At 47.1% G+C, this 24,957-nt stretch overlaps 1 protein-coding gene across 4 annotated transcripts in view; it reads left to right on the top strand.

Moving 5' to 3' along the window:
- The first annotated feature begins 1,104 nt into the window (after positions 1-1,104).
- Positions 1,105-24,957, top strand: part of LOC127008877 (structural maintenance of chromosomes protein 6-like) — a 74,432-nt gene continuing 50,579 nt past the window's right edge. The window contains exons 1-4 of one of the 4 annotated variants that reach the window (XM_050881319.1): positions 1,105-1,260; positions 2,695-2,816; positions 3,446-3,568; positions 3,803-3,922. In XM_050881319.1, the coding sequence (XP_050737276.1) occupies positions 2,733-2,816; positions 3,446-3,568; positions 3,803-3,922 (327 nt within the window). In that variant the 5' untranslated portion in view covers positions 1,105-1,260; positions 2,695-2,732. The remainder of the gene's footprint in view (positions 1,261-2,694; positions 2,817-3,445; positions 3,569-3,802; positions 3,923-24,957) is intronic. The other 3 variants (XM_050881318.1, XM_050881316.1, XM_050881317.1) reach the window with 3 other exon arrangements.

Genomic DNA, 24,957 nt, shown 5'->3' with positions numbered 1-24,957 from the left:
TTAATTAAAGCTCAGCGATGGGCGGGGCTCGGGGAGTACCTGTGTTTGGGAAGGATAAAGACTCGCTGCCGACACGCGGGTTGGTCTTACTGGATTGAGTTTTAATTGAATTTCGCGTGTTGGTATTATTATTACTACGGTTGTTGTTGTTGTTGTTGTTGTTGTTGTTGTTGTTGTTGTTGTTGGTAGTAGTAGTAGTAGTAGTAGTAGTAGTAGTATTGACTGAAAAAAATAACAAATTCATTACCCAATACTGAAATCGAGAGAGAGAGAGAGAGAGAGAGAGAGAGAGAGAGAGAGAGAAGGGAGGGCACACCCGCCAACAAACTCTATCCCTGGAGCCACTCAATAACCACTCTTGACAACATTGATTGCATTGCTGTAGCCATTCACGTGTTTGCGGCTGCCAAGGTTTCAGCGCCGTATTCTTATAAACCCTCTCTCTCTCTCAACGACGCAGTACGTGTCATCCGAGCAAAAAACGAGTCACAGCCACGTCCCTCCACCCCGCCCGTGTAAATAGACGCCGTGCATCGCAACAAACCCGTAACCGTGTTCCCGCAAGTACCACCACCTCTATTACCAAGCCCCTAGATAACTTAAAAATCCTTAGTTTCAATGCGCGTAGCCTAAGAAACAAATTTGATGAACTGAGATGTCTTGCTCTAACAGAAAATTTTGACATTGTTTTTATTGCAATCAGCATGGTAATTTTCATCATATCCTTGCTGTTAAGCACACCTTCATAGCACCCAATAGAAACATCTTGACACAGACTCATGACTGACTCCAACATCACAGCCATGTTTGTTACTTTATATCTTTCCATTTGTGTGTTTTGTTTAATCCATCTCTTGTTCATTTCTCAAGGATGATTTAATCTTAAAGCTCAAAAATGAAAAAAAAATTGTAATTGGATAATTTGTAGGGTGCAGTTTATTTTTCTTTTAGCTCTCCTTATTGATGTTTTCTCATGATGGTAAAAAATCTGCATATTGAAACATTCATTGTACTCATTGTGTCGATGTTCTTATTATTTATTAATGTATTTATTTTATTTTGGAAACACACTTAGCAGGGGGTTTTTTTCTTTTTTTTCAGAATTGGTGAAGCATGGTAAGCAGGTAGCTATCATAGAAATAGCTCTTAGAAACTGTGGAAAGTATCCTTTCAAGCCTGATGTTTATGGGAGGACCATCATAGTGGAGCGCAAGATTTTGGCATCAGGAGGTGGAACATATAGACTCAAATCTGCCAATGGTAACTATAACTGATACACTATACCTATCTTGTGAATAGCTAACAGTTTTCCAAAAGCTGTGTTTTGACATGTCCTAGGGAGCTGTAAAAAGTATTATTCTAACAACTGTATGTGGCTCATCTCCATCACATTTGCCCTTTGAGCCTGTGATGGGAAGAATCCATTATCCCGGGACACAGCTAGTGTGAGTCAAGGAATGCCACAGTTTACCTTTTATGGATTTCTCCAGGTATCCATTTATTGACCAGCCCAAAAGGGAGGATGAACAGCTATGTAAGCTGCACGTCAACTGCTCAGGCTGGGATTCGAACCTGGGCCCACGGATTTGTAGCCAGGCACATTAGTCACTGCTCCATGGAGGTGCCTGGGTGAGAGTGTCCTATTAATAAACACAGTCAACCAGTAGCAGCAAATTACAATTGGTTCAGTGCACTAAATGTTCAGACTACATTGAGTGTTTAATATAGCCTATCAGGAAGTGTCTGGGTCCCCCATACCCATTAAGAGCACTGTTCCCATTCCAATATTCGGGGCTGTCCAAGAGGCCCTTCCAGAGAGCCTACAGGCATTACAGGTAGCACTTAGAAAGAAAAAAAACTACTTTTCAGCTTGGCCTGCTTTGTTTACACTTTGCTTGAGTGTCACGTCTGTTGTGTAGCAAGTGGAGGCAGCACGCATTTTTGTCTTGTTTATTATTGTTGCTATTATTATGATTAGCTACTGTTATGACCCACATTGCCACTATCTGTTGACTGATACTTTTACTGTCATCATTTGCTGTTTCACTGATGTGCAACACAATAGTCATAACATCATCATCATCATCATCATCATCATTTCATCGACGCCTGCTCCTAGGAGCTCCCACCGGGGGATGGCCACGGCAGAAGAGCTTCCAACTTTCTCTATCCAGACACTCCCTCATAACCATCTCTAGAGTTGCTTAATTCATCATTACTGGATGGTCCTTCAATATCTGATACATAAACATGCTCCCTATAATGTCTTCAGTTTACTCTCTGAGACAAAAGTTTTATCCCTTTTATGATTATTATGATGATAGTTATTTTCACTGTCACTGCTCAAACTTCCTTCACTGTACTCCCTACAATGTTCTTTGCTCGTCACAGACAAGTTTGAATCAGCATCACTCTCTTTATGATGTGTGTGACGACATTTCCATGTAAAAATATTATTGATTGATCATATCAGTTACATTGTTTACTGTTTAGCCTCCTGTAACCAGTGCATGAAATTACAGAACTATATGCAACTCTTAATCATAGTAACATTAGTACAGCGCAACAATGTAGTGTTGGGAGGGGCCCATTACATTGTGTTGGCAATGAGGTGGTGTGACACTGTTGTTAAGTGTACATGCCTTCATTACTAGTATCATTATTTATGTGGATGCAATTACAAATGGGCTACAGGACAGTTGGTATCTACAAGGAAGGAAGATTTGGGAAGGATGTTGGAGCATTATAACCTGCAAGTGGACAACCCAGTCACTGTACTAAATCAGGACATGTCCCGATCATTCCTCAATACAATGGTAAGTAGCCTGGTATTTTAAGCTTTGAAAGATGAAGGTGAAATGTTGAGAGGGTCAGCAGAGATATTGAAGGAAGTTCAAGGCAGTGATGGTAGAAGAGACAGCAGATGTGGTACTTTACTCTGAATTAGTCCGTTTTTTTGCACTCTAGCTCATTCTTGTGCAATCCAAATCCCTTGTACAAGAGTTAACCAACATCTTCATTCTTTCATTCCTTTCAATGATAAATTCTGGAGCATCTTCTGTATTTTCTCCTGCCTATGACCTTAACACTTTCAAGACACCTCTCCATCTGATTTTGACCCTCTTTTGGGTATTCTAGGTACACGTATACTTGTTGGAACAGTGCCAGCAGGCTTTTTTTCACTCAAATCATTGTTTTGCCCTTGAGCTGCCTCTTCTATAAATAACAGTAAATAAAAAGTATAGGCTACAAGTTGCACGAAAGTATGACAAGGGAGAGTGCTCAATTTACATATGGTGTCAAAGTCAAAACTAAGTTTGTGGAATAATAATTCAGAGGAATGTGTCATGTAAGGTGTAAAGGAACAGGGCAATAGAATATAAAATAAATAAAGTACAAGTGAATTTTTTTGTGAAATATAGGAAATATTTTACACTATTTTCAGGATCCAAAACAACTCTTCAAGTTTTTCCTGAAGGCAACACAGCTGCAACAAATGCAAGACAATTATATTGAGTTGGAAAACAGCATCAAGAGCTCATTGAAAATTATTGAGAGTCGAAGAAAGGTGAGTAACTCATGTTCTCTCATATGATTTATTAATAGCTATAATTGCAGAGTGCAGACTTAGGGCATATGCTGTAGGATTTTCGTTTAAAGTATGTGTCTTTGGCAATTTGTGATCACTGAATGGCTCTAGTTTCTTTTTGAAGCTTCAGTGTGGGGATTGCCTGTGTGGTTAGGGATGTGTAAAGTTTACTTATCATCAATATTTGGTTTTGAGGCATTTCCATCCTTCCAGGCCCTCCCTGATCTGGAGAAGGAGGTCGAAGAACAGCGATCCCACTATGAGTTCAGTGTATCCATCAGAGAAAAGAAAAAAAAGCTTCAGGACCTACGGCATGAATTGGCTTGGGCAAATGTAAGTGGAAGACTTTACTCTTGTTGTATCAGAGCAATGCTACATATTTTCCTGCATATTAAAATGCTGCTGTGTTCCAGTTTTCCTTCCTTTCTTCATAGGCAAAATATGGATCTGCTGCAGTAATATTTGGATGTGTGAATGTTTGGTACATGGCCTTTCTGTCTCCTTTACCTATGGGAGTGTTAGTGATTTAGGTTTTCTCAACTTGGTTACTCACCCTTTCTCCCACAGATTATTTATAAGGAGAAAGAGAAGGAAAAAGCTGAGAAAGCCTTGGCAGACAATGAAGCTGCTAGGACTAAACTTAAAGGAAAACTTGATATGCTACATAGGATGACTGATGAGGATAAGGAATTAAATAGGTACGTTTTACTCAACTGGCTGTTTCCTTTGAATCTTCCATTGATTTATATATATTTGATTTTTTTTAAATTTTGAAAAAATATTTTGAAATTTTACTTCCTTGAGCTAAACCTTTAGCAGGGTGAACCAAGGGATGTGATGTACTGACAGATATATTTGTGCTCATTGTCTTAAGTATTATGGTTCTCTGACGGCCACAATTTTGTGATATTTATTACAGGAAGGCTACTGACAACTTCAACAAGGCCACTCAAAATTTAGAGGTTTAATTAAAAGATGTAAAAGATGTTGAGAAGAAAATGAAGACCATAAAGCAGGAATACAAAAACAAGCAGAGTGAGGTTAGTGTAGCTGAGAAGAGGGTGCGTGGCATCACTCTGAAATAGCCACCTTAAAAGCAACCATTGAGAAGGATAATAACAGGTAAGAATCTGTGTTTTTTGTTCTCCTTATAGAATATGGGATGTTGCATTGTTTATGGGTTATAATTTTCTCTCACTATTCAATCTGTCAGAACTTTCCCATGTACCATTCGGGAAAAAAAAGAGGAAAATAAAGAGCACCAAGAGGGAAAAAAAGAGGAAAATAAAGAGCACCAAAAGGGAAAAAAAGAGGAAAATAAAGAGCACCAAGAGGGAAAAAAAGAGGAAAAAAAAGAGCACCAAGAGGGAAAAAAGAGGAAAATAAAGAGCACCAAAAGGGAAAAAAGAGGAAAATAAAGAGCACCAAGAGGGAAAAAAAGAGGAAAATAAAGAGCACCAAGAGGGAAAAAAGAGGAAAATAAAGAGCACCAAGAGGGAAAAAAAGAGGAAAATAAAGAGCACCAAGAGGGAAAAAAGAGGAAAATAAAGAGCACCAAGAGGGAAAAAAAGAGGAAAATAAAGAGCACCAAGAGGGAAAAAAAGAGGAAAATAAAGAGCACCAAGAGGGAAAAAAAGAGGAAAATGAGAGGCACCAAGAGGGAAAAAGAGGAAAATAAAAGTAGTAAGGGAGCCAAGAGGAGGAAAAAGAGGAACAAAGTAACCAAAAAGAGAAAAGGCAAAAACTAAAGGGTACCAAGAGGAAGTAAGAGGAAAATAAAGAGCACAAAGAGGGGAAAAAAAGGAAAATAAAAGTAGTAAGGGAGCCAAGAGGAGGAAAAAGAGGAACAAAGTAACCAAAAAGAGAAAAACAGGAAAAATAAAGAGTACCAAGAGGGGAAAAACGAGGAAAATAAAAGAACTAAGAGAGAGAAGCGAGAAAAGGAGGAGCAAAAAAATAAACAAAAAAAGAATAGGAAAAACAAAAGCATACCAAGAGGAGAAAAAAAAAAAGGAAGAAGACAGACAGACAGACAGACCTCAAGCATGCAGTAGCGCCTATAATAGTGAACAACCCCCCCCCCACCCCCCCACCCCACCCCCCGGTCTGTCTGTGTGTATGTATGTATGTGTGCCTCCAGGTGTGCTGACGTCACACCTGAGAAGGGCAGGTGACCAAAACAACATCCTTTCTTACCTGTCAGACGAGGTGGAGGAGGCGGAGGTGGAGGAGGAGGTGATGGGCGGCAACAGTAGTGGTGGTGGTCGTGGTGGAGGTGGTGGTGGTGGTGGTAGTATCCTGCGGGGATGGACGAGGGAGGGGGTGCAGTGTCCCTCCCTTTGTGTTCTCATGACCTGAGGGCGACACAGGGCGAGGGTGGAGGGTCCTGTGTCTTGTCCGCGGCGGGGAGGCGAAGGGCGGGCCTGAGGGGGAGAGATGAAGCATGGGAGGGCGGGACCTGCATTAGGGGGAAGGGGTTGAGAGGGGCGAGGTGGAAGGGAAGAAGAAGTGGGAGAGAAAGAGGCAATAGGAGACATTGGGGAGAGGAGAGGTATATGTCAGGGAAGGGAAAGAGAGGGATGAGAATGGAAGGGAAGAACAATGTGAAGGAAAGAAAGGGTGAAGGGAGAGGTCTATGAAGGAAGGGAAAGACGGGAAAAGGACGTAAGAGAGAGGAGGAGAAGGAGGACGAGGAGAAAGAAAGGAAGGGACAGGAGCGAGGTAGGGAGGGAGTGGCATGAAAAGGAAGAAAGAAAAGGATAGAGGAAGGGGTGGACGGTAACAAGCAATGGATAGGCAAGCTGACAGACGGCCCACGATGCCAAGAAGACAGGTAACAGCTATGCAGACAGGTAAACAGGTAGGGAAGTGGGCAGATAGACCGGGGAGAGGAGGAGGAGAAGGATCGAGGCTAGTGGAAGAAAGGAGCGTTCATGTTAGATCAAAAGAAGGAAGAGGGAGAGGAGGAGGAGGAGGAGGGGGAAGAAGGAGGTTAGATGAAGTAAGAAGAGGATATGTAAGTCAAGAGGAGGAAGAGGAAGTGAAAGAGGTTAAGAGGACATGTAAGATCAAGAGGAGAAAGAGGAAGAGGAGAAGGAAGGGGAAGAGAAGAACGTTAGATGAAGTAAGGTAGATCAAGAGGAGACAGGAAGAGGAGAAAGAGGAAGAGGAGAAGGAGGGGGACAGACAGACAGGCAGACAACTAAAGTGTTTGATATAGACAGAAGGGCAAACATTCACCCAAGCAAGCAGGCAGGCAAACAGAGCGCTGAGACAGAGCCAAACACACACACACACACACACACACACACACACACACACACACACACACACACAGAGCTCCCCTTCTCCTACTGCCTATCTTCAACTCCTTAAATTCTGCTACATTGTTATTTTTACTAGTTATGTTATCTCGTGTTATCATGCTACTAACTGCTCCTCTGAACTTGTTAACTGCCTGCCTACCCCCTCCCCCCCACACCCCCAGTCCTCGCTCCTGTGGTCTCGCTTCGCACGACTTTACACTTTAGCTCATTCTCTGCTGTCCAACCCCCTAATGCAGGAGTCCACCAGCATCTTCATTCTTTCATCCCACCCACTGGTAAACTCTGCAATGTATTTTCTTAGGCTGCATTCCTCCCTTCCTTTGGCAACTCTAATTCTTCCTCTGCTGTCCTACCCCTTAATGCAAGAGTCCACCAGCATCTTCATTCTTTCATCCCACCCACTGGTAAACTCTGCAATATATTTTCTTCGTCTGCACTCCTCCCTTCCTCTGACAACTCTAAATCTTCCTCTGCTTTCCAACCCCCTACTGCAAGAGTCCACCAGCATCTTCATTCTTTCATCCCACTCATGGTAAACTCTGCAATATCCTTTCTTCGTATGTAATCTTCCCTTCCTTTGACTTAAACGCCTTCGAGAACTCTTACTCATTCTCTGCTGTCCAACCCCCTAATGCAAGAATCTATACCAGTATATTCATTCTTTCATCCTACTCATTGGTAAACTCTTCAATATCCTTTCTTAACCTGCATTCCTCCCTTCCTATGACTTAAACGCCTTCAAGAACTCTAACGCATCCTCTGCTGTCCAACTCCCTCATGCAAGAGTCTACCAGCATCTTCATTCTTTTATCAAACTCACTGGTAAACTCTGTATTATCCTTCCCTCGTCTGCATTTCTCCCTTCCTATGACTTAAACGCCTTCGAGAACTCAAACTCATTCTCTGCTGTCCAACTCCCTTATGCAAGAGTTCACCAGCATCTTTATTCTTTCATTCCGACCACTGGCAAACTCTGTACTATCCCTTCTTAGCCTGCATTCCTCCCTTCCTATGACTTGAACGCCTTCGAGAGAGGAAGCATCATGGCCTCTCTAAAACTAAAGGGATTACGCTTCCTAGACTTCATTTTTGTGGAGCGGATTTGGGCGGGGACTTCTTTTACGTTATGTTTTATGTTCATATATGTTGCTGCCTTTCCCTTGACACCTAGAGTAAATTATTGCTGTTTACAGGTGTGCAGTGTATACGTGAGGCGACACGTGCACGATGTCGCGAAGAACCGGTAGGTATGTTAAGCAGGAGGCAGGTGTAGCCCGGCGGTGTGTGCAGGTGTTGTTCCTTTGGGTGATAAATTATATGACTGAAAATAAATATCCACGTTACAATTTCTTATATGTTTTTTTTTCTGTGGCCAGCACTATACACATTGCAACAAAAAATAAAGCATACGTATTCCACCTATTAATTTTAGACACCTTAACCTTTTGTCGGTTTGCAATATACGACTTTCAAATTATTTCTTATGTTGTTGTTTTTTTATCCACACAAATACACTATACATTACATACATAAATAAAAATTTTCGACAACTCAACTTTTTTCGGTTTGCAATATACATCTTTCACGTGATTTCAGTCCGACAAACCATTTCACATATCTGAGCTTCGAGTCAAACAAGCAATACTAGAAAGGCTGACGAGACAAAAGCAAAGTTACGTTATGCTAAACACGAACACTGAATAGAATGGACAACGTAAAATTAAGATAGAAAAATATATATTAATTCAAAAATAAAACCAAAGCAGGCAAACAAGCGGCGATGGTAATGTGAATAAAATATAAACAAAACAATGCCACTATACAATAACTACCTCTTTGGATAATAAAAATAAAAGAGAAGAAAATACATTAGGCCATATTCTTAAACATTTCGGCGCCCGAGAAGCCTACACACATTTGACAAAGCTTTCATGGGAGTCCTGGGCATTTACAGAGGTAGTTTAATGACCCTTCTGGTAGTCTGATCATTCTTTTGTGCCATGAATGTACACAAACACCTATTAGAACGCGATTGATCTCCTTTTCGGCCTTTGGAAATAGTTGATGTGAGAGGTAGGAGGGAGCGTCTGAGAACACCGACCTCTGTTTTTTAGAAGTATCAAAGACGCAGTACAACACATTCCTGACCTACGACATTTCCCTCTTCTTTGTACGTCTCTCTGTCACGAACTATCCCCCCTTTTCCCCTCCCCCCACCCAGACACACACACACCCTAACAGATGCCACTAGTACAAGGCTTCTCTGTCTTTCTCGCGACCCGAAGATTTGACGCAACACAACAGTCACATCGCCTTCGCCTTCATGATGCCCAGACTCAGACCAACCTTCAGAAGTAGATGGAAATGGCATAACAACAAAAAGAACAAGAACATGGAGAACAAAAACAAGATCAACAACAACAACAAGAGGAAATAGTAGCCCATCACGTCAATTCTTCACGTCATTTTGGAGAGGAGAAAGAAAAGGAAGAATCATGTTCCTCTACGCCCCCTTACACACATACACAGTCATTTAAAGATAAGGATTCATGTCTTCCTTACGTCCCCTCTCCATCCCCTCGTATCTAATCCTTCAGTGGTTTAGGATTCGGGAAAGAGGAGAGTCATGTTCCTCGGCGCACGAATGACCGCGGTAGGAAGCATCACGGTGCCTCAGTTCGACAGTTTGAAAAGTCTCTCGTAGTAGAATTTGATGGGCTTTTCATGGACATTTTTTGTGATGTTAGTGATAGTTTGACACGACCTCTGCACCCTGAACTGGAATATCCCCCATGAAGAAACGGTTAATCTACTCTGTGGCCTTGGGAAATAGCAATAAAGGGCTTCCGCATCGTGAACGGAACACTCATGACAACCCAGTGTAGCTTCTCTCTGGCCTTGAAAAACGTCCGTATATAGCAAGAGCCAAGAACGTTTGTTAATACGACTGTTACTCTTTCCCATGACGAGGAGGGGACGAGACGATGATGGTATGAGTGAATGGATGAAGAAACAAGGAATGGAGAGAAAGGGAGGGAGGAAGGGAGGGAAAAGAATGACCATCCATTCACTGTACTGTTTAGGAAGAGGAGGAGGAGGAAGAGGAGGAGCAGGATGGGACAGGAGGAAGAAAGAACGGGAAGGTGAACCGGATGAATGGAAGAACGAAGGGATTAAGAAGAGATAAAAACAAACAGAGGAACGAAACTTTAATCTACAGTTCCACCTCTAGGGACAAACACCGGTGAATGTACATGAGAAATTAATACAAAGTAGCCCCATGTTGAAGGCGGTGAATCTTATCGCTCATAGGGGATCTAAATGCCTTAAAGAATGCCGGGGTATCTTAATTGTATCGCCTACAGTTCAGCTCCTTCCCTTCCTTCCCTCCCTACCCTCACCTCCTTCCTTCCTTCCCTCCTTCCCTCCTTCACCTCCTTCCCTTCCTTCCCTCCTCACCGTCATTCCCTCCTCACCTTCCTTCCCTCCTTCCCTCCCTTCCCTCTTTCCCTCCTTCCCTTTCTTCTCTCCTTCCCTTCCTTCCCTCCTTCAGCTCCTTCCTTCCTTCCTTCCTTCCTTCCTTCCTTCCTTCCCTCCTCGCGCGGGCTGCCGGGTCTTAGCATTGGGGTCGTGTGATGGAGTTTTTTTTTTTTTTCATTATTATTATTAAACGTCATGCTTATCTCTGGCTGAGGTCTGAGATCCCTTGTGTGTGTGTGGGTGGGTGGTTGGGTGGGGTTGGGTGGGTTGGGTGTGTGTGGGAGTTGTGTGTGTGTGTGTGTGTGTGTGTGTGTGTGTGTGTGTGTGTGTTGCCTCAGATAGTGAGATAGATGGAGACAGACAGACAGACAGACAGACCAATGAACAATATGACAGACACACCGATACAGACAAAGGACAGAAGCAGAAATACAAACAGACAGAGACAGACAGACAGACAGATAGCTTGCGTGGGATACTGGGCGTATAGGACTCTCTCCCTCACCTCCTCCTCCAACCATAGGACTCCTCTTTATAGGATTCCTCTCTTATCCTCACCATCATCTCCTTCCCAGTGGCCGTATCCTGAAGCAACAGGTAGGAGGAGGAGGAGGAGGAGGAGACGAGGGAGAAAGGAAGATGAGCTAGCGGAGAGGAAGGAGGGGTAGCCAAGAATCTGAGGAAAAAAAGGAGGGGGAGAGACAAAGAAAGAAAGATGGAATTATGGGAAAAAAATAGTGATAGGCTAAACCAGTAAAGAAAAAACGAATGATATAAGAATTGAGATAACACAGCGTCTAGGAGGGAGGGAGGAGGGAGGCAGAACACAAAAAAAACAGGGAGAAGGGAGTGAGACAGAGAACGAGAGAGAGAGAGAGAGAGAGAGAGAGAGAGAGAGAGAGAGAGAGAGAGAGAGAGAGAGAGAGAGAGAGAGAGAGAGAACGAGGGGGAGAGAGAGAGAGGGAAGAAGGGAGGAGGGAGGCAGAACATAAAAAAAAACAGGGAAGAGAAGGGATAGAGACAGAGAACGAGGGGGAAAGAGAGAGAGAGGAAAGGAGGAAAGCACCAAACCACTTAGGAACGATAACATAACACCATTACGTAATCTATCATGCGGAAACACGAAGACCCACACACCCACATGCCCGACAGACGTTCCGCAGAGCACCAACACCGGCCAGCCACGGAGAAGATTAACCGAGCTCTCTTGGGTGCTTTTTCCCGTCCAAGATACAGAACCCGTGTAAGACTTATCAATAGCATCACAAAACAGTCCATGAAGAGCCTAAGAGAGACTTTTCAAACAGGTTATCTTGAGGCGTCGATGCTTTTAAGAATACGAGCGCAGCAGGACAGGATGGGCCAGACTAACAGCAGCCTCTCTCTCGTGCCGTCCCTTCCCACACAAGAACCATCGTCTCAACCCCCGGGAGTGTCCTAATTATATGTAAACAAAGAACAGGCTTTACCCCGGCCGATGTTTAGCTACAGTCAGGCCGCGTGTGTGTAATTGCCGGTTTAAAGATGTGGGCGTGGCGAGGCGGGTCACGAAGAGAGAGAGAGAGAGAGAGAGAGAGAGAGAGAGAGAGCAGTGTGGTTATGGTCGCACGTCCCAAGTCGAAGGTTCGGTTTGATTCAGCGACGAAGTAGTTTTATCACCGAAGTGGTATTCTCCTTCAACTAGTGTTCTCATAGATCGTTGGGGAAATAGAGGAAGAAAATCAAGTTAAGGGGGATAAACGAGAACGAGAATAACAGGAAAAAGACGGGTAGGAGGGTAAAGGGAGTTAGTCGAAAAGTATGAATGAAATGAGACAGACGATGAATGGATGAACGTAGCAAGGGAAGGATAGAAAGGGAGAGGGGGAGGAAGTGACAGGATTGACCAACCTTCTATCACAGGAGAGGGAAGAGAAAATGCTGATAGACATGGATGATCAACAAAAGCATCTCACTGAGCACATTAAGGACGAGTTTGAACAGTACTATATGGGAGAAGGAGGAGGGTAGAGGGCCAAGATGGGACGGGAGGAACAATGAAAGGGATGCTGAACTAGATGAACAGAAGAAAGAAAGGAATTAATAAGGGAGTAAAGGGGAAAAAAAAGCATGAGAGGATAGTCTAAAAAAAATGTAAAGGGTTGGATAAAACAAAATAAAATAAAAAGGAGAGAGAGAATATAGAACGATCAAAGAAAGAGTAGAGATATAGAGACGAACGGTAAAGAGAAAAAGGAGAAAAAGAAATAAGAGAAGAGAGATATATAGAAAAGATAAAGGAGAAGAAGAAAGACCGGGAAGGGGAGGAGGGTGGATGGAAGAAAGGGAAGTAGGGAGGGAGGGAGAGAAGGAGGGAAAGGGAGAGAGATAAAGAGGGAGAGTAGGGAGATAGGGAGGGTGCGGTTGTATGATTTATCAACTGCCAGCGCATCGGGAAGTGGATAGGACAATGGCCCGTGGTGTGAGAGAGAGAGAGAGCCTCCAGAAGAGAGCACGTGTTCCTAGGCTCCTGAATGTGCTCCTGAGAGTCTGACCACCGAGCCCTCCCCGTCACCGCCGCGTCCTCTCATCCACAACCGCCGCGACCTCCTGCATCCACGCCGGCATTCACCGACACCCCCACCCCTCTCCGCCACCACCGCCTCGTGATCCTCACACCCCGGCCGCGACCTGGAGGACAACCTGCCCCCTACATTTCACGAGTGTGTTGCCCTCTACGCCCCTCTTCCCCTCCACGTGTGTGCTGCCCTCTGCGCCCCTCTTGCCCCCCACGTGAGTGCTGCCCTCTGCGCCCCTCTTGCCCCCCACGTGTGTGCTACCCTCTGCGCCCCTCTTGCCCCCCACGTGAGTGCTACCCTCTGCGCCCCTCTTGCCCCCCACGTGAGTGCTACCCTCTCCGCCCCTCTTGCCCCCCACGTGTGTGCTACCCTCTGCGCCCCTCTTGCCTCCCACGTGTGTGCTACCCTCTGCGCCCCTCTTGCCCCCCACGTGTGTGCTACCCTCTGCGCCCCTCTTGCCCCCCACGTGTGTGCTTCCCTCTGCGCCCCTCTTGCCCCCCACGTGTGTGCTACCCTCTGCGCCCCTCTTCCCCCCCACGTGAGTGCTACCCTCTGCGCGCCTCTCCCCCCAACGTGTGTGCTGCCCTCTGCGCCCCTCTTCCCCCCCACGTGAGTGCTACCCTCTGCGCCCCTCTTCCCCCCCACGTGAGTGCTACCCTCTGCGCCCCTCTTCCCCCCAACGTGTGTGCTGCCCTCTGCACCCCTCTTCCCCCCACGTGAGTGCTGCCCTCTGCGCCCTCTTCCCCCCAACGTGAGTGCTACCCTCTGCACCTCTTGCCCCCCACGTGAGTGCTACCCTCTGCACCCCTCTTCCCCCCAACGTGTGTGCTGCCCTCTGCACCCCTCTTGCCCCCCACGTGAGTGCTACCCTCTGCACCCCTCTTCCCCCCAACGTGTGTGCTGCCCTCTGCACCCCTCTTCCCCCCCACGTGGTGGACCTCAGGCAAGCCGCGTCAGCTCCAGAAAGCCTCCACTGGCACCGTCTCCACCGCTACTCAAAGTGATTTACCTGATACCCTCCCAAACCCCTCAAGACCTGCCCCTGTCACCGCTGAGGCATCAACCCCTCACACAATTAAACCTCAACTCAACCCACCCTCAAGCTCAGTTGACCCGCCCAGAGATACATCCGTAATAAACACCCAAATATCATCAGGCGCTGTACCCAAGAACACAGCAGCCACCATCACAAGGGAAGATTACCCATCATCCAATTCCTCATCCATCCCCATCAACACTTTACCTGACTCTCAGGCCAATCCCCGGTCCTCAGCACCGAGCGGTCAGAGCTCAGACGGCCATCGCAAGCGAAGAAGTCACGCCCAGAACCTGCCCACTCCCCAAGGCATAGACACCGCTGACACACGGAGGAACAAGAGTCCCGCCCGGCGACAAAGTCATCCTCCTCCCCCCAGAACCACCTCGCCACAGCCGCCCCAGGAACACCTATACCTCCTTGCGCCCACACCCTGTTCCACTCCTGTCCCTGCCCTCCCCTAGTAGGACCACTCCCAAAGAATTTTGCAACCATTGCAAGAGGAGTGGCCATACTAGAGGCACCTGCTGCTAAGCTGGTGCGACTACTGCTACCGCGAAGGTCACACCACAGCTAACTGCCGTGCCTCCCATGCCCAAGAAAGGCACGAAAAGATCTACCGCCAGTTGTCCGAGCAGACAGCCGTCACCTCCCTCCTCATCGAGACACTAAACAAGCACCTCACACAGCCTCCTTTCCCCAGTTACCAAGCGTCTCAGCGCCAAGCACCTCATCCCTCTCAACACCCCTACACACCTTGGAATTATGCCAGCCGACCCAACCTTCCAAGAGAAACTGACGATTATGTCTACTAACATCAGAGGCCTCCAAACTAACATAGGAGATCTAACACACTCTTATGTTATCCCGCACTCCCCAGACATCATAGCCACAGTGGAGACCTTTCTCAATCCCACCATTCCCGCCAACTTTGGGCATATTCAAGGGTACTCTGCACAGTTGCTGCCCATATACAGGGGCCTTGTCCGCCCTCGTATGGAGTATGCATCTCATGTGTGGGGGGGCTCCACTCACACAGCTCTTCTGGACAGAGTGGAGGCAAAGGCTCTTCGTCTCATCAGCTCTCCTCCTCATACTGATAGTCTTCTACCTCTTAAATTCCGCCGCAATGTTGCCTCTCTTTCTATCTTCTATCGATATTTCCACGCTGACTGCTCTTCTGAACTTGCTAACTGCATGCCTCCCCCCTCCCAGCCCCTGCTGCACTCGACTTTCTACTCATGCTCATCCCTATACTGTCCAAACCCCTTATGCAAGAGTTAACCAGCATCTTCACTCTTTCATCCCTCACGCTGGTAAACTCTGGAACAATCTTCCTTCATCTGTATTTCCTCCTGCCTACGACTTGAACTCTTTCAAGAGGAGGGTATCAGGACACCTCTCCTCCCGAAACTGACCTATCTTTCGGCCACCTCTTTGGATTCTTTTTAGGAGCAGCGAGTAGCGGGCTTTTTTTTATTAATGTTTACTTTTTTGTGCCCTTGAGCTGTCTCCTTTGCTGTAAAAAAAAAAAAAAAAAAACTCTAGATGGCACCGAAGAGACCGAGCCCACGATATCTTCGGGGGAATCGCAGTCTGCTTCCGTGACGGTCTTGCTGTGGAGGCCCTCGATGTCGACATGGAACGCCACCTCGAAATGGCATTCTTCAGGCTGTGGACAAGACAACGCGACTCCATCCTGCTCTGTGTATGCTACCGGCCACAGTGGCAGGGGAGCGACCCCATCCACTTCCTCCACACAAATCTCGACACCCTTCTGCTCCAGCATTCCTGCAAACATCTCATTGTGGTGGGGGACATGAATCAGTACTTGGTGGCAAGGCAGTTCGAAGACCTTCTGACCATGTACGGCCTCACGAACCACGTTGATTTCCCTACACATATCTCCGGCTCCTCCCTGGACCCAGTCATTACAGACCTGCCAGAGGAAGTGGTCACCTGTCATCCCCTAGGTATGGTTGGTTCCTCTGACCATTCTGCTGTGCTCACCACCATCAAGACCTCAATAGAACACGACGGAGCCACCGCCCGTGTGAACTGGTTATGGTCCCGGGGAGATTGGAACAGCCTGAAGGCAAATCTGGACTCCATCGTGTGGACGGATATCCTCCACGGAGACGTCAACACCCAAGTGGAGAACTTAACAAACCTTCTTCTGTCTCTGCAACAAGAATATGTGCCCAGCCAGTCATATAAATCAAAACCAAATGATCAGCCCTGGTTCGGCTATCAGTGCAGGATAGCCGCGGACACCAAGAGTAGGGCTTGGCTGCGTTACAAGTCCCATCCTTCTCAGCATAATAAAACCTTACACAGAGAAGCCTGCAAGAACATGAGCCGGGTGCAAAAACAGGCTATACAACGCTGGAAGGAGGTAATGAAGACCAAGCTCAGCGGCCAGTCTGTGGGTAGCAAGGAGTGGTGGAGTGGAGTGAAACAACAACAAGGCCTCTCAGCCGACAACGCCATCCCACCCCTCGTCAGGCCAGATGGGTCAGTGGCTATGCGCGACAAAGACAAGGCGGAGCTACTGGCGGCCCACTTCTCTTCCAAAATGTCAGTACCTGATCCCCTCCGCGCCCCCCCGAAGCTGCCATCCCTCACCAGGGCCTCTCTGGAGAGTCTCACTGTCACCACAGAGGAGGTGAAAAATCTGCTGCTGCAAATAGACCCCAAGAAAGCCCTAGGGCCTGACAACATCAGCCCTCACCTGCTAAAAAGATGCGCTGGCCAGCTTGCCCTACCACTTACCACCATCTTCAATAACATCCTTTCCACCTCCAAGTGGCCCACACTTTGGAAGAAAGCAAGAGTGGTGGCCATATACAAGAAAAAAGGCAAACAGGACCCAAAGAACTACCGCCCAGTATCCCTCCTCTCCACTGTTGGGAAAATCTTGGAGTCCCTTATGACAACCACACTCACGGCCTTCCTCGATGCCCACCATCTCCTCAACTCCAAGCAATTCGGCTTCCGGCAGGGAAGATCTGCTGCAGACCTGATGCTCCTTAACTCTGCCTCATGGAACCACTCGCTGGACAGGGGACTCGACACCTTCGCTATAGAATGGATATCAAAATGTTAGAATCGGTGCAGAGGAGGATGACTAAGATGATTCAGGGGTTGAGAAACTTGCCATACGAGGAAAGACTCAAACAGTTAAACTTGCATTCTCTAGAAAGGCGAAGGGTGCATGGAGACATGATCGAGGTTTATAAATGGATGAAGGGCTTTAATAAGGGAGACATTCATAAGGTTTTGTTGGTAAGAGAACCGGGTAGGACACGAAGTAATGGGTTTAAACTGGATAAATTCAGATTCAACAGGGACATAGGCAAAAATTGGTTTACTAACAGGGTGGTGGATGAGTGGAATAGGCTTAGCAGTCATGTGGTGAGTGGCAATACAATTGTCACATTCAAAAATAGACTAGATAAATTCATGGACAGCGATATTAGGTGGGGTTAGATACACGGGAGCTTAGGGTCAAAGGAGCTGCCTCGTACAGGCCTACCGGCCTCTTGTCTTATGTTCTTATGTTCTTATGTAATATCCCGCAGGCGAGATATCAACAATCTAGCCGGGCCGGGGTTACAACTGGAGGGGAAAACGCTACCCCTTCAAGACTCCATCTCCATTCTCGGAGTGGAGTTCGACGCGGGACTCTCCTTCACCAACCATGCTAAAAAAATATCAAAAAATGCAGCATGGAAACTCAGCTGTGTACGGCGCATCTCCCATCTACTTGACGCCAAAGGGACTGAGGTGCTCTACAAGGCACAAGTACGCCCCCTCATGGAGTACTCCCCCCTCGCCTGGTCCTCCTGCCCTCCATCCTACCTTGCAACGCTGGATCGTGTCCAGGCCAGAGCCCAGCGTCTGATACAGCGCACAGGTCCTCAGCACGCGCGTGGCTCCCTGCAACCTCTCCAGGAGCGCAGGGATGTGGCAGGCCTGTGTGTAATGTTCAAGGCACACAACCTAAACACACCCCACCTGGCAGCTCTCAAGCTCCCCGCGCTCCCAACCCCCATACACTCCACCCGAGCAGCACCCCACAGACAGGAACAACTGGCTGTACCCTTCTCCAGGACAGAACACCACTTCCGCTCCTTCCAGCCCCGCTACAGCCGCCTGTGGAACCAGCTTGTTCGCCACACCGACCTCCACCATCGCGAGTCACTTCAAGTCTTCAAGCGGGAGGTGAACAGCTGGATTAGGACTTCTAGGCAGTAATTCAATGTGTCTTGTATGTAGCTATAGATAGATGAAGCTTAAAACCTTCAACTTTAGCACAATCTTTTGTAAGCCCTGTTTAAATAAAAAGAGAGAGAGAGAGAGAGAGAGAGAGAGAGAGAGAGAGAGAGAGAGAGAGAGAGAGAGAGAGAGAGAGAGAGAGAGAGAGAGAGAGAGAGAGAGAGAGAGAGAGAGAGAGAGAGAGAGAGAGAGAGAGAGAGAGAGAGAGAGAGAGAGAGAGAGAGAGCAATTGACATCCTTCCTCGAGGAAAACCACCTGCAGTCACCGAAGCAGTTTGGTTTTCGGAAGGGCCGCTCTACCTCAGACCTCCTCCTTCTCCTCTCAAAGTCCTGGCATGACGCCCTTGATGACGGCCACCCCTCTCTCGTGATTGCCCTGGATATAGCTGGCGCGTTCGACTCCGTTTGGCACCGCGGTCTGACGGCGAAGCTACAGCAACTAGGCATCACGGGGGACCTGCTGCGCCTGCTCTCAAACTACCTGTTAGGCAGGAGCCTCCACGTAGCAGTCAACGGAAGCACCTCGACCAGCTTCCCGGTGGAGGCCTCCGTTCCACAGGGGTCCGTCCTTGGACCTATTCTGTGGAACATATACTTTAACGACCTCCTGCAAACCATCCCGGCAGCAAGCGCTTACGCCGACGACTGCACCCTCTCCAGAACATACAAGAGGGAGGAAGCCCAGGACGTGATAGAGTCCGTCAACAGACAGTTGGAAGACATAATGGCCTGGGGAAAGAGGTGGCAAGTCAGGTTTGCCCCTGACAAAACCTAGGCCATGGTAATATCACGTTCTCGGGAGGACGCGAGGCAACTCAACGGCAGACTGAGATTCGGGAACGACACCATCACTCTGCAGTCCAGCGTCGACATCCTGGGCGTGGAGGTGGACTCCCAGCTGCGGTTTGACCGTCACCTTGAAAGGGTGGCGCAAAAAGCCTCCCAGAAGGTGAACCTCCTGCGCCGCATGAAGAACCTCCTCGATGCTGAAGGCCTGAACACCCTCTATAAGGCACAAGTCCGTCCAGTGATGGAGTATGCACCGCTCACCTGGATGGCCAGCGCCCGCTGCCACCTCAACCTGCTAGACAAGGTGCAGAGGAGGGCTGAACGCCTCATCAACGGCACCCAGCACCACCGACCGAGCCAGTGGGAGACACAGCGACAACAACAACAACAACAACACCCACACGAAGGAAGGGCAAGACCAGCCACGAACCAGCTGAATAGCCTGGAGCACCGTCGCCGCGTCGCTGCCCTGACGGTGCTACCCAAGGCACAAGTGGGCCTAGTGCCCCACCTGACGGACCTGAGGGCTACCTGGAGGAGGTCTGAGCGCAGCACGAGAACGGTGCTGAGCAACGCCTCCCTCCTGGAAGTGCCAATGGCCCGCTCCAGCACCCACCAACGAGCCTTCTCCATCGCAGCGGTGGTGTGGTGGAACAACCTCACTGCTGATGTGGATGTGACACAACTGTCCACTCAGCAGATGAAGGTTGCGTCCCACAGGTGGCTACTCCTACACCCACCGTAAATATGTATATATATAATTGTATAATATATTGTATAATAATTGTATAATATAATCGGCAGAAGCTTTTAAATAGCTCCCCAACGGTCAGGGAACTTTAGCATAGACAAATAATACTGCCATGTACTAATGTACTGAACATGTTTAAATAAAAAATAAAAAAGAGAGAGAGAGAGAGACGCATACATGAACAGTACCATCACCACTACCACCGAGAGAGAGAGAGAGAGAACCGCATACATGAACAGTACCATCACCACTACCACCGAGAGAGAGAGAGAGAGAGAGAATGGGGAGGAAAAAAAATATAAAAAGTTAGCACACAAAAAAAACAAAAACAAAGATCAGTTACGGTCATTAATACGGTTTATTTTTGCTCACTTCTAAGTTCACATGTTCGCTTCTCACGTTCTTGGCCGCCCTTTGACCCTCACGCCCACGCCTGCATCCACCCACACACCCACACACGTCCACGTCACCGCCACCCATTAACCTCACCCCCTTCCACCCACTCCTTCCCCCGCTCACTCCACCTACCCCTTCCACCCTCCATCCACATCCAACGTATTCTCCTTCTCCCTCCTCCTCTTCCTCCTCTTCCACCACCACCACCAACATTGCATTCTCCTCCTCCTCCTCCTCCTCCACTGTCCTTTGTGTTCCTCCACCCACACGCTCTCTCTTTCTCTCTCCCTCCCGTTATCATCACTCACAACCTAACGCACCGCCTCCTCCTCCTCCTCCTCCTCCTCCTCTCACCACCCACCACCACTGCCTTCAACCTCAAACACCAGGCATTCATCACCTCAGTCCCCCATGAGATGTCACTATTCCACAATCACCAGTATCTACGCGAAGCATCACCAGTATCATCGTCATTACTATCATCCTCATCACCATCATCATCATCATCATCATCATAGTGGCCTGCAGGTAAAACGGCTCATTTGCACACCTTTGTAGACTGAAAGGCATATTTATACAGCGAGGCGGCTTTTTAACTCCTCTTCAGAAACCTATTACTACTACTACTACTACTACTACTACTACTATTACTGCTACTACTGTTTGCTGGTCCTTTTCCACAGCGCGAACACGATTTTTTTTTCTCTCCTCATTTGATCTTCATTTCAAATTCCTTTTGTTTAAAATTCCTTAACTCTCTTCATTCATTAAAAATTGCACCGCGGACGTTTTTAATCATACTTGCATAGCCTAAAAGTCTGAGTGTGTAAATATAGTTATGTCTCTCTCTCTCTCTCTCTCTCTCTCTCTCTCTCTCTCTCTCTCTCTCTCTCTCTCTCTCTCTCTCTCTCTGATACTCAAACAGCTAATATTTTTTTTCCTTTTATCTACTATTCCTCTCTCTCTCTCTCTCTCTCTCTCTCTCTCTCTCTCTCTCTCTCTCTCTCTCTCTCTCTCTCTCTCTCTCTCTCTCTCTCTCTCTCTCTCTCTCTCTCTCTCTCTCTCTCTCTCTCTCTCTCTCTCTCTTTTCTCACATGTAACGACGAATAGGTCACGTGCAGCTGCTGACGTGACACACACACACACATACACACACACCGAGCACACGTATCCACACGTTTTTTTTTCTCATTGTAATGCTTCCCCTATACTTGTGCGTGTGTGTGTGTGTGTGTGTGTGTGTGTCTGTGTTTTTTACCTCTCACCATCCCTCCCCCTCTCTCTCTCTCTCTCTCTCTCTCTCTCTCTCTCTCTCTCTCTCTCTCTCTCTCTCTCTCTCTCTCTCTCTCTCTCTCTCTCTCTCTCTCTCTCTCTCTCTCTCTCTCTCTCTCTCTCTCTCTCTCTCTCTCTCTCTCTCTCTCTCGACACCTGAGGCATTACCTGCATAAGCTATTCTGAATACACGAAATACGAGCGAAGGGAAAGACGGGAGGGTTGGCGAAGGGTTGTCGAGTGGCATGAGTGTCTATAACCTACAAAGACAAGGCCGCAAGAGGCATAGGATTAATGGAGACGAATACCCTCCCTCCTTCAGCCTCTCTCTTTCGTCTGGGTAATGACCGTGTTCGCCTCACCTCCGTCAGAGTATACATAGGATCCCTCAAGGCGTATATTTTATAGTCATACAAGAGGCGCATCGTTCGGAAACATTTCGCCTCCCAAACACCTACATCTTGCAAGATTTTCGAATATAGGAGTTGTGGGTATTTCCATGGGTAGTTGTATGACCCTGGTGCTAGTTTGACAATGCTTCTGTACCGTGAATGCGATATACAATCATAAGAGCTCAGTTTATCTCTTCTGTGACCTTTAGAAATATTTGTTTGTGAGTCTAAAGCACCTCAATATGCGGGCACCTGGAATGACCGAAGTGGGTGACCTGGATTAGTGTTTGAAAGGGGAATCACTGGGCTAGTTTAACGAGACCAAACCGATTGCTGGAGCTCATTAAAAGACCATATACAAAGTTTCAAATATTTTTATCTTTTATAGTTGAAGGTCACAAATTTGATCCCCGTTTTTTGGAATCTTTCTCTGTATTTTCTATGAAGTGGCCTATTATTGGACCATTACTTGTCATTATTGTTATTTTCCCTGTGAGCTGTCTCCTGTACCGTAAGACAATCTATGTAAGCCTATTAAAAAGCGTGGCTAAAGTGCATGTCCACAACTTTCCCTTCTCCATTATTTACCTTGCGTGAGAGACAGCCAAGCACAGGTAAGACGCAGCCCTTCCCATGCATCACCATCACCCGCCCCACACCACCCATCACCCTTCGCCCACTCCTCCTCCTCCCTATGCACGGTTCGGATCCTCACGTCCCATAAATTCTAAACTTGAGACGCCGACAGAAAAGCTCACAAGTCTGGCAACGCCCTCGAGTCCGCCGTTATCTGAGGGCGAGACAAAAACGTCCCATCGCTCGCCGCGGGTCGGTTAGCCTCCGCTGGGCCGTCACGAGCTTGTGGGATGCTGAGAGACTTCATTAGTGTTTGCCGACGAGCTGTTTCCCTCCCTCTCTCTTACCTTCTTTAACTTTCCTCTCCTTTCCTTTTTTTCCGTCTTCCTTTCCTTCTTTCATGTTTGCTGACGAGATGTTTTCTTTTCCCTTCCTTTCTCTCTTTCTTTCTTTCTCCTTTCCTTCTTCCCCTTATCTCCAATCTTTACTGACAATATGCTTCAATTCCCCTCTTTTTTTTCCCTATCCGCCTTTCCTTTATCTCTCTTGTTGGCCGAGATGATTCCTTTCCCCTCTCTCTCTCTTTTTCTCTTTTTTTTTCTCCTTATCTCTCATGTTTACCGAAATGTTTACTTTCCCTTCTCTCTTCCTCTTTTTCTTATCTCATGTTTGCCGACGAGGTGTTACGTTATTGTGACTTTTATCTCCACTTCCTCCTTTCCTCTCCCTTGTTATCTTTCAATTCTCCTTTGTGGTTGTCGACGAAGCGCTGCATCACTGAATCTTATATCTCACTTACTCTCCCTATCTCTTCCTTTTTCTTTTTCTTTCTTTCTTTCCCAGCCAGCCATACATGTAAAATCCCTCTTCCTCTTCTCTTTCTTCTCTTTCTATTAATCTTTTTATTTTCTCCTTTCTGGTACAGTTGGATTTTAGTTTTTTTCCCCCGACAAGATTGTTACTTTTTCTTGTTAGATTAGCGTGTATGCAAAGTTTTCCTCTCCAGTTCTGTTCTTTCTTTCTGTAATAACGGTTTACCTATTCAAGCGAGGCGATTTAGTACAGACATTAGAGGGAGTTTCTCCTCAAACCGAGTCATCCCCCATTGGAACAATCTTCCTTCAGTAGTAGTAAATGCGAATACCATCAACTCTTCTAAAAATCGAATTGACTGTTAATTCGTTGCGTCAGGAGTAAACTGAATGCTGAAGTGCTTTCATCTCATCTGCAGGCATGAAGTGACAGTCGTGCAGATTTAAGCATCAGGGCAGGCAACCTCGTAATGACCTAATAGACTTTTTGTTCCCTGCATTTCCATGTTTTCTTTTTTCCCCCTTACGGCTAGTCCTCCTATGCCTCAAGCTGACAGACAGGTAGGAGAATGCTTGGCAATTTAAAATCTCTCAGGTAAGCACCGGAGGGTACACGTTCTCAGCTTCTGTTTGCCCCCCTGCCAACCTCTGTCCGTGGTGGTGCAGGCAGTATAAACAAAGGGACTGCAGACGGGCGTTAATGTGAATACGGTGACGTTGATGATAAGAAGTAAGGGAGAAACAATGGCAGAAGACTTGACCGCAGAAGTGATGACACGAAAACTTATCAACTCTATGGTGGATCAAAGGGCAAGATGGGACTCTCTCTCTCTCTCTCTCTCTCTCTCTCTCTCTCTCTCTCTCTCTCTCTTTCTCTTTCTCTTTCTCTCTCTCTCTCTCTCTCTCTCTCTCTCTCTCTCTCTCTCTCTCTCTCTCTCTCTCTCTCTCTCTCTCTCGCTCACTTAGCTACCCCCCCCCCCCCCCACCTCCCGTCGCCCTTGTTTTCAGTATTATGTGATGAATTGGTTAGTTTTCTTTACAGTTACTACTACTACTACTACTACTACTCCCTTCTCCTCCCCCCCTCGATTCTGTCTGTGTGGTGCCGCCGACGACCTGTTCCTGCACATGCCAACTGCCAACATTTTTTGCCCTTCGTGGCCTGCGGCAGACGGAAGGCCGGCTGCTGGGGCCATGAGATCATCCTCTTTATTTTCCTCCTGGTTTGAGCACGGCGGGGGGGAGGGAGGGGGGGAGGCTGAGAGAGAGGGAGCGAGGTGCAAGTGTTCGTCGCGGGGCGGCCTCCCTGAGCACACATTGGAGATAGGGACATTCATTGCGGCTCAAAAGCACACACATTTGGCACGGCTTTCGTAGGATTTCTTGGTATTTTCATGGGTACTTTGACGGCCATGGTGGTAGTTTGACCCTTCTTCTGTGCCATGAGCCTATTCTTAAACGACATATTCTTAAACGTTTCGGCTCACCACCACACTCATTTGGCAAGGCTTTCGTAGGATTCCTTGGTATTTTCATGGGTACTGTGACGGCCATTATGGTAGTTTGACCCTTCCTCTGTGCTATGAGCTTAAAAAAACTCTCATGAGAACCCGATTCATCACCTTATTGACCTTTGGAAATAGTTGACGTGATGGGCGAGAGCGTCTGAGAACACCGACCGAGACATTTTCAAACGTTTCGG

This window comes from Eriocheir sinensis, chromosome 39 (genome assembly GCF_024679095.1).
Source record: "Eriocheir sinensis breed Jianghai 21 chromosome 39, ASM2467909v1, whole genome shotgun sequence".
In the NCBI taxonomy this organism is placed as follows: domain Eukaryota; kingdom Metazoa; phylum Arthropoda; class Malacostraca; order Decapoda; family Varunidae; genus Eriocheir; species Eriocheir sinensis.
Note: the sequence above shows the minus strand (reverse complement) of the source record. Positions and strands in the feature narration are given on the sequence as shown.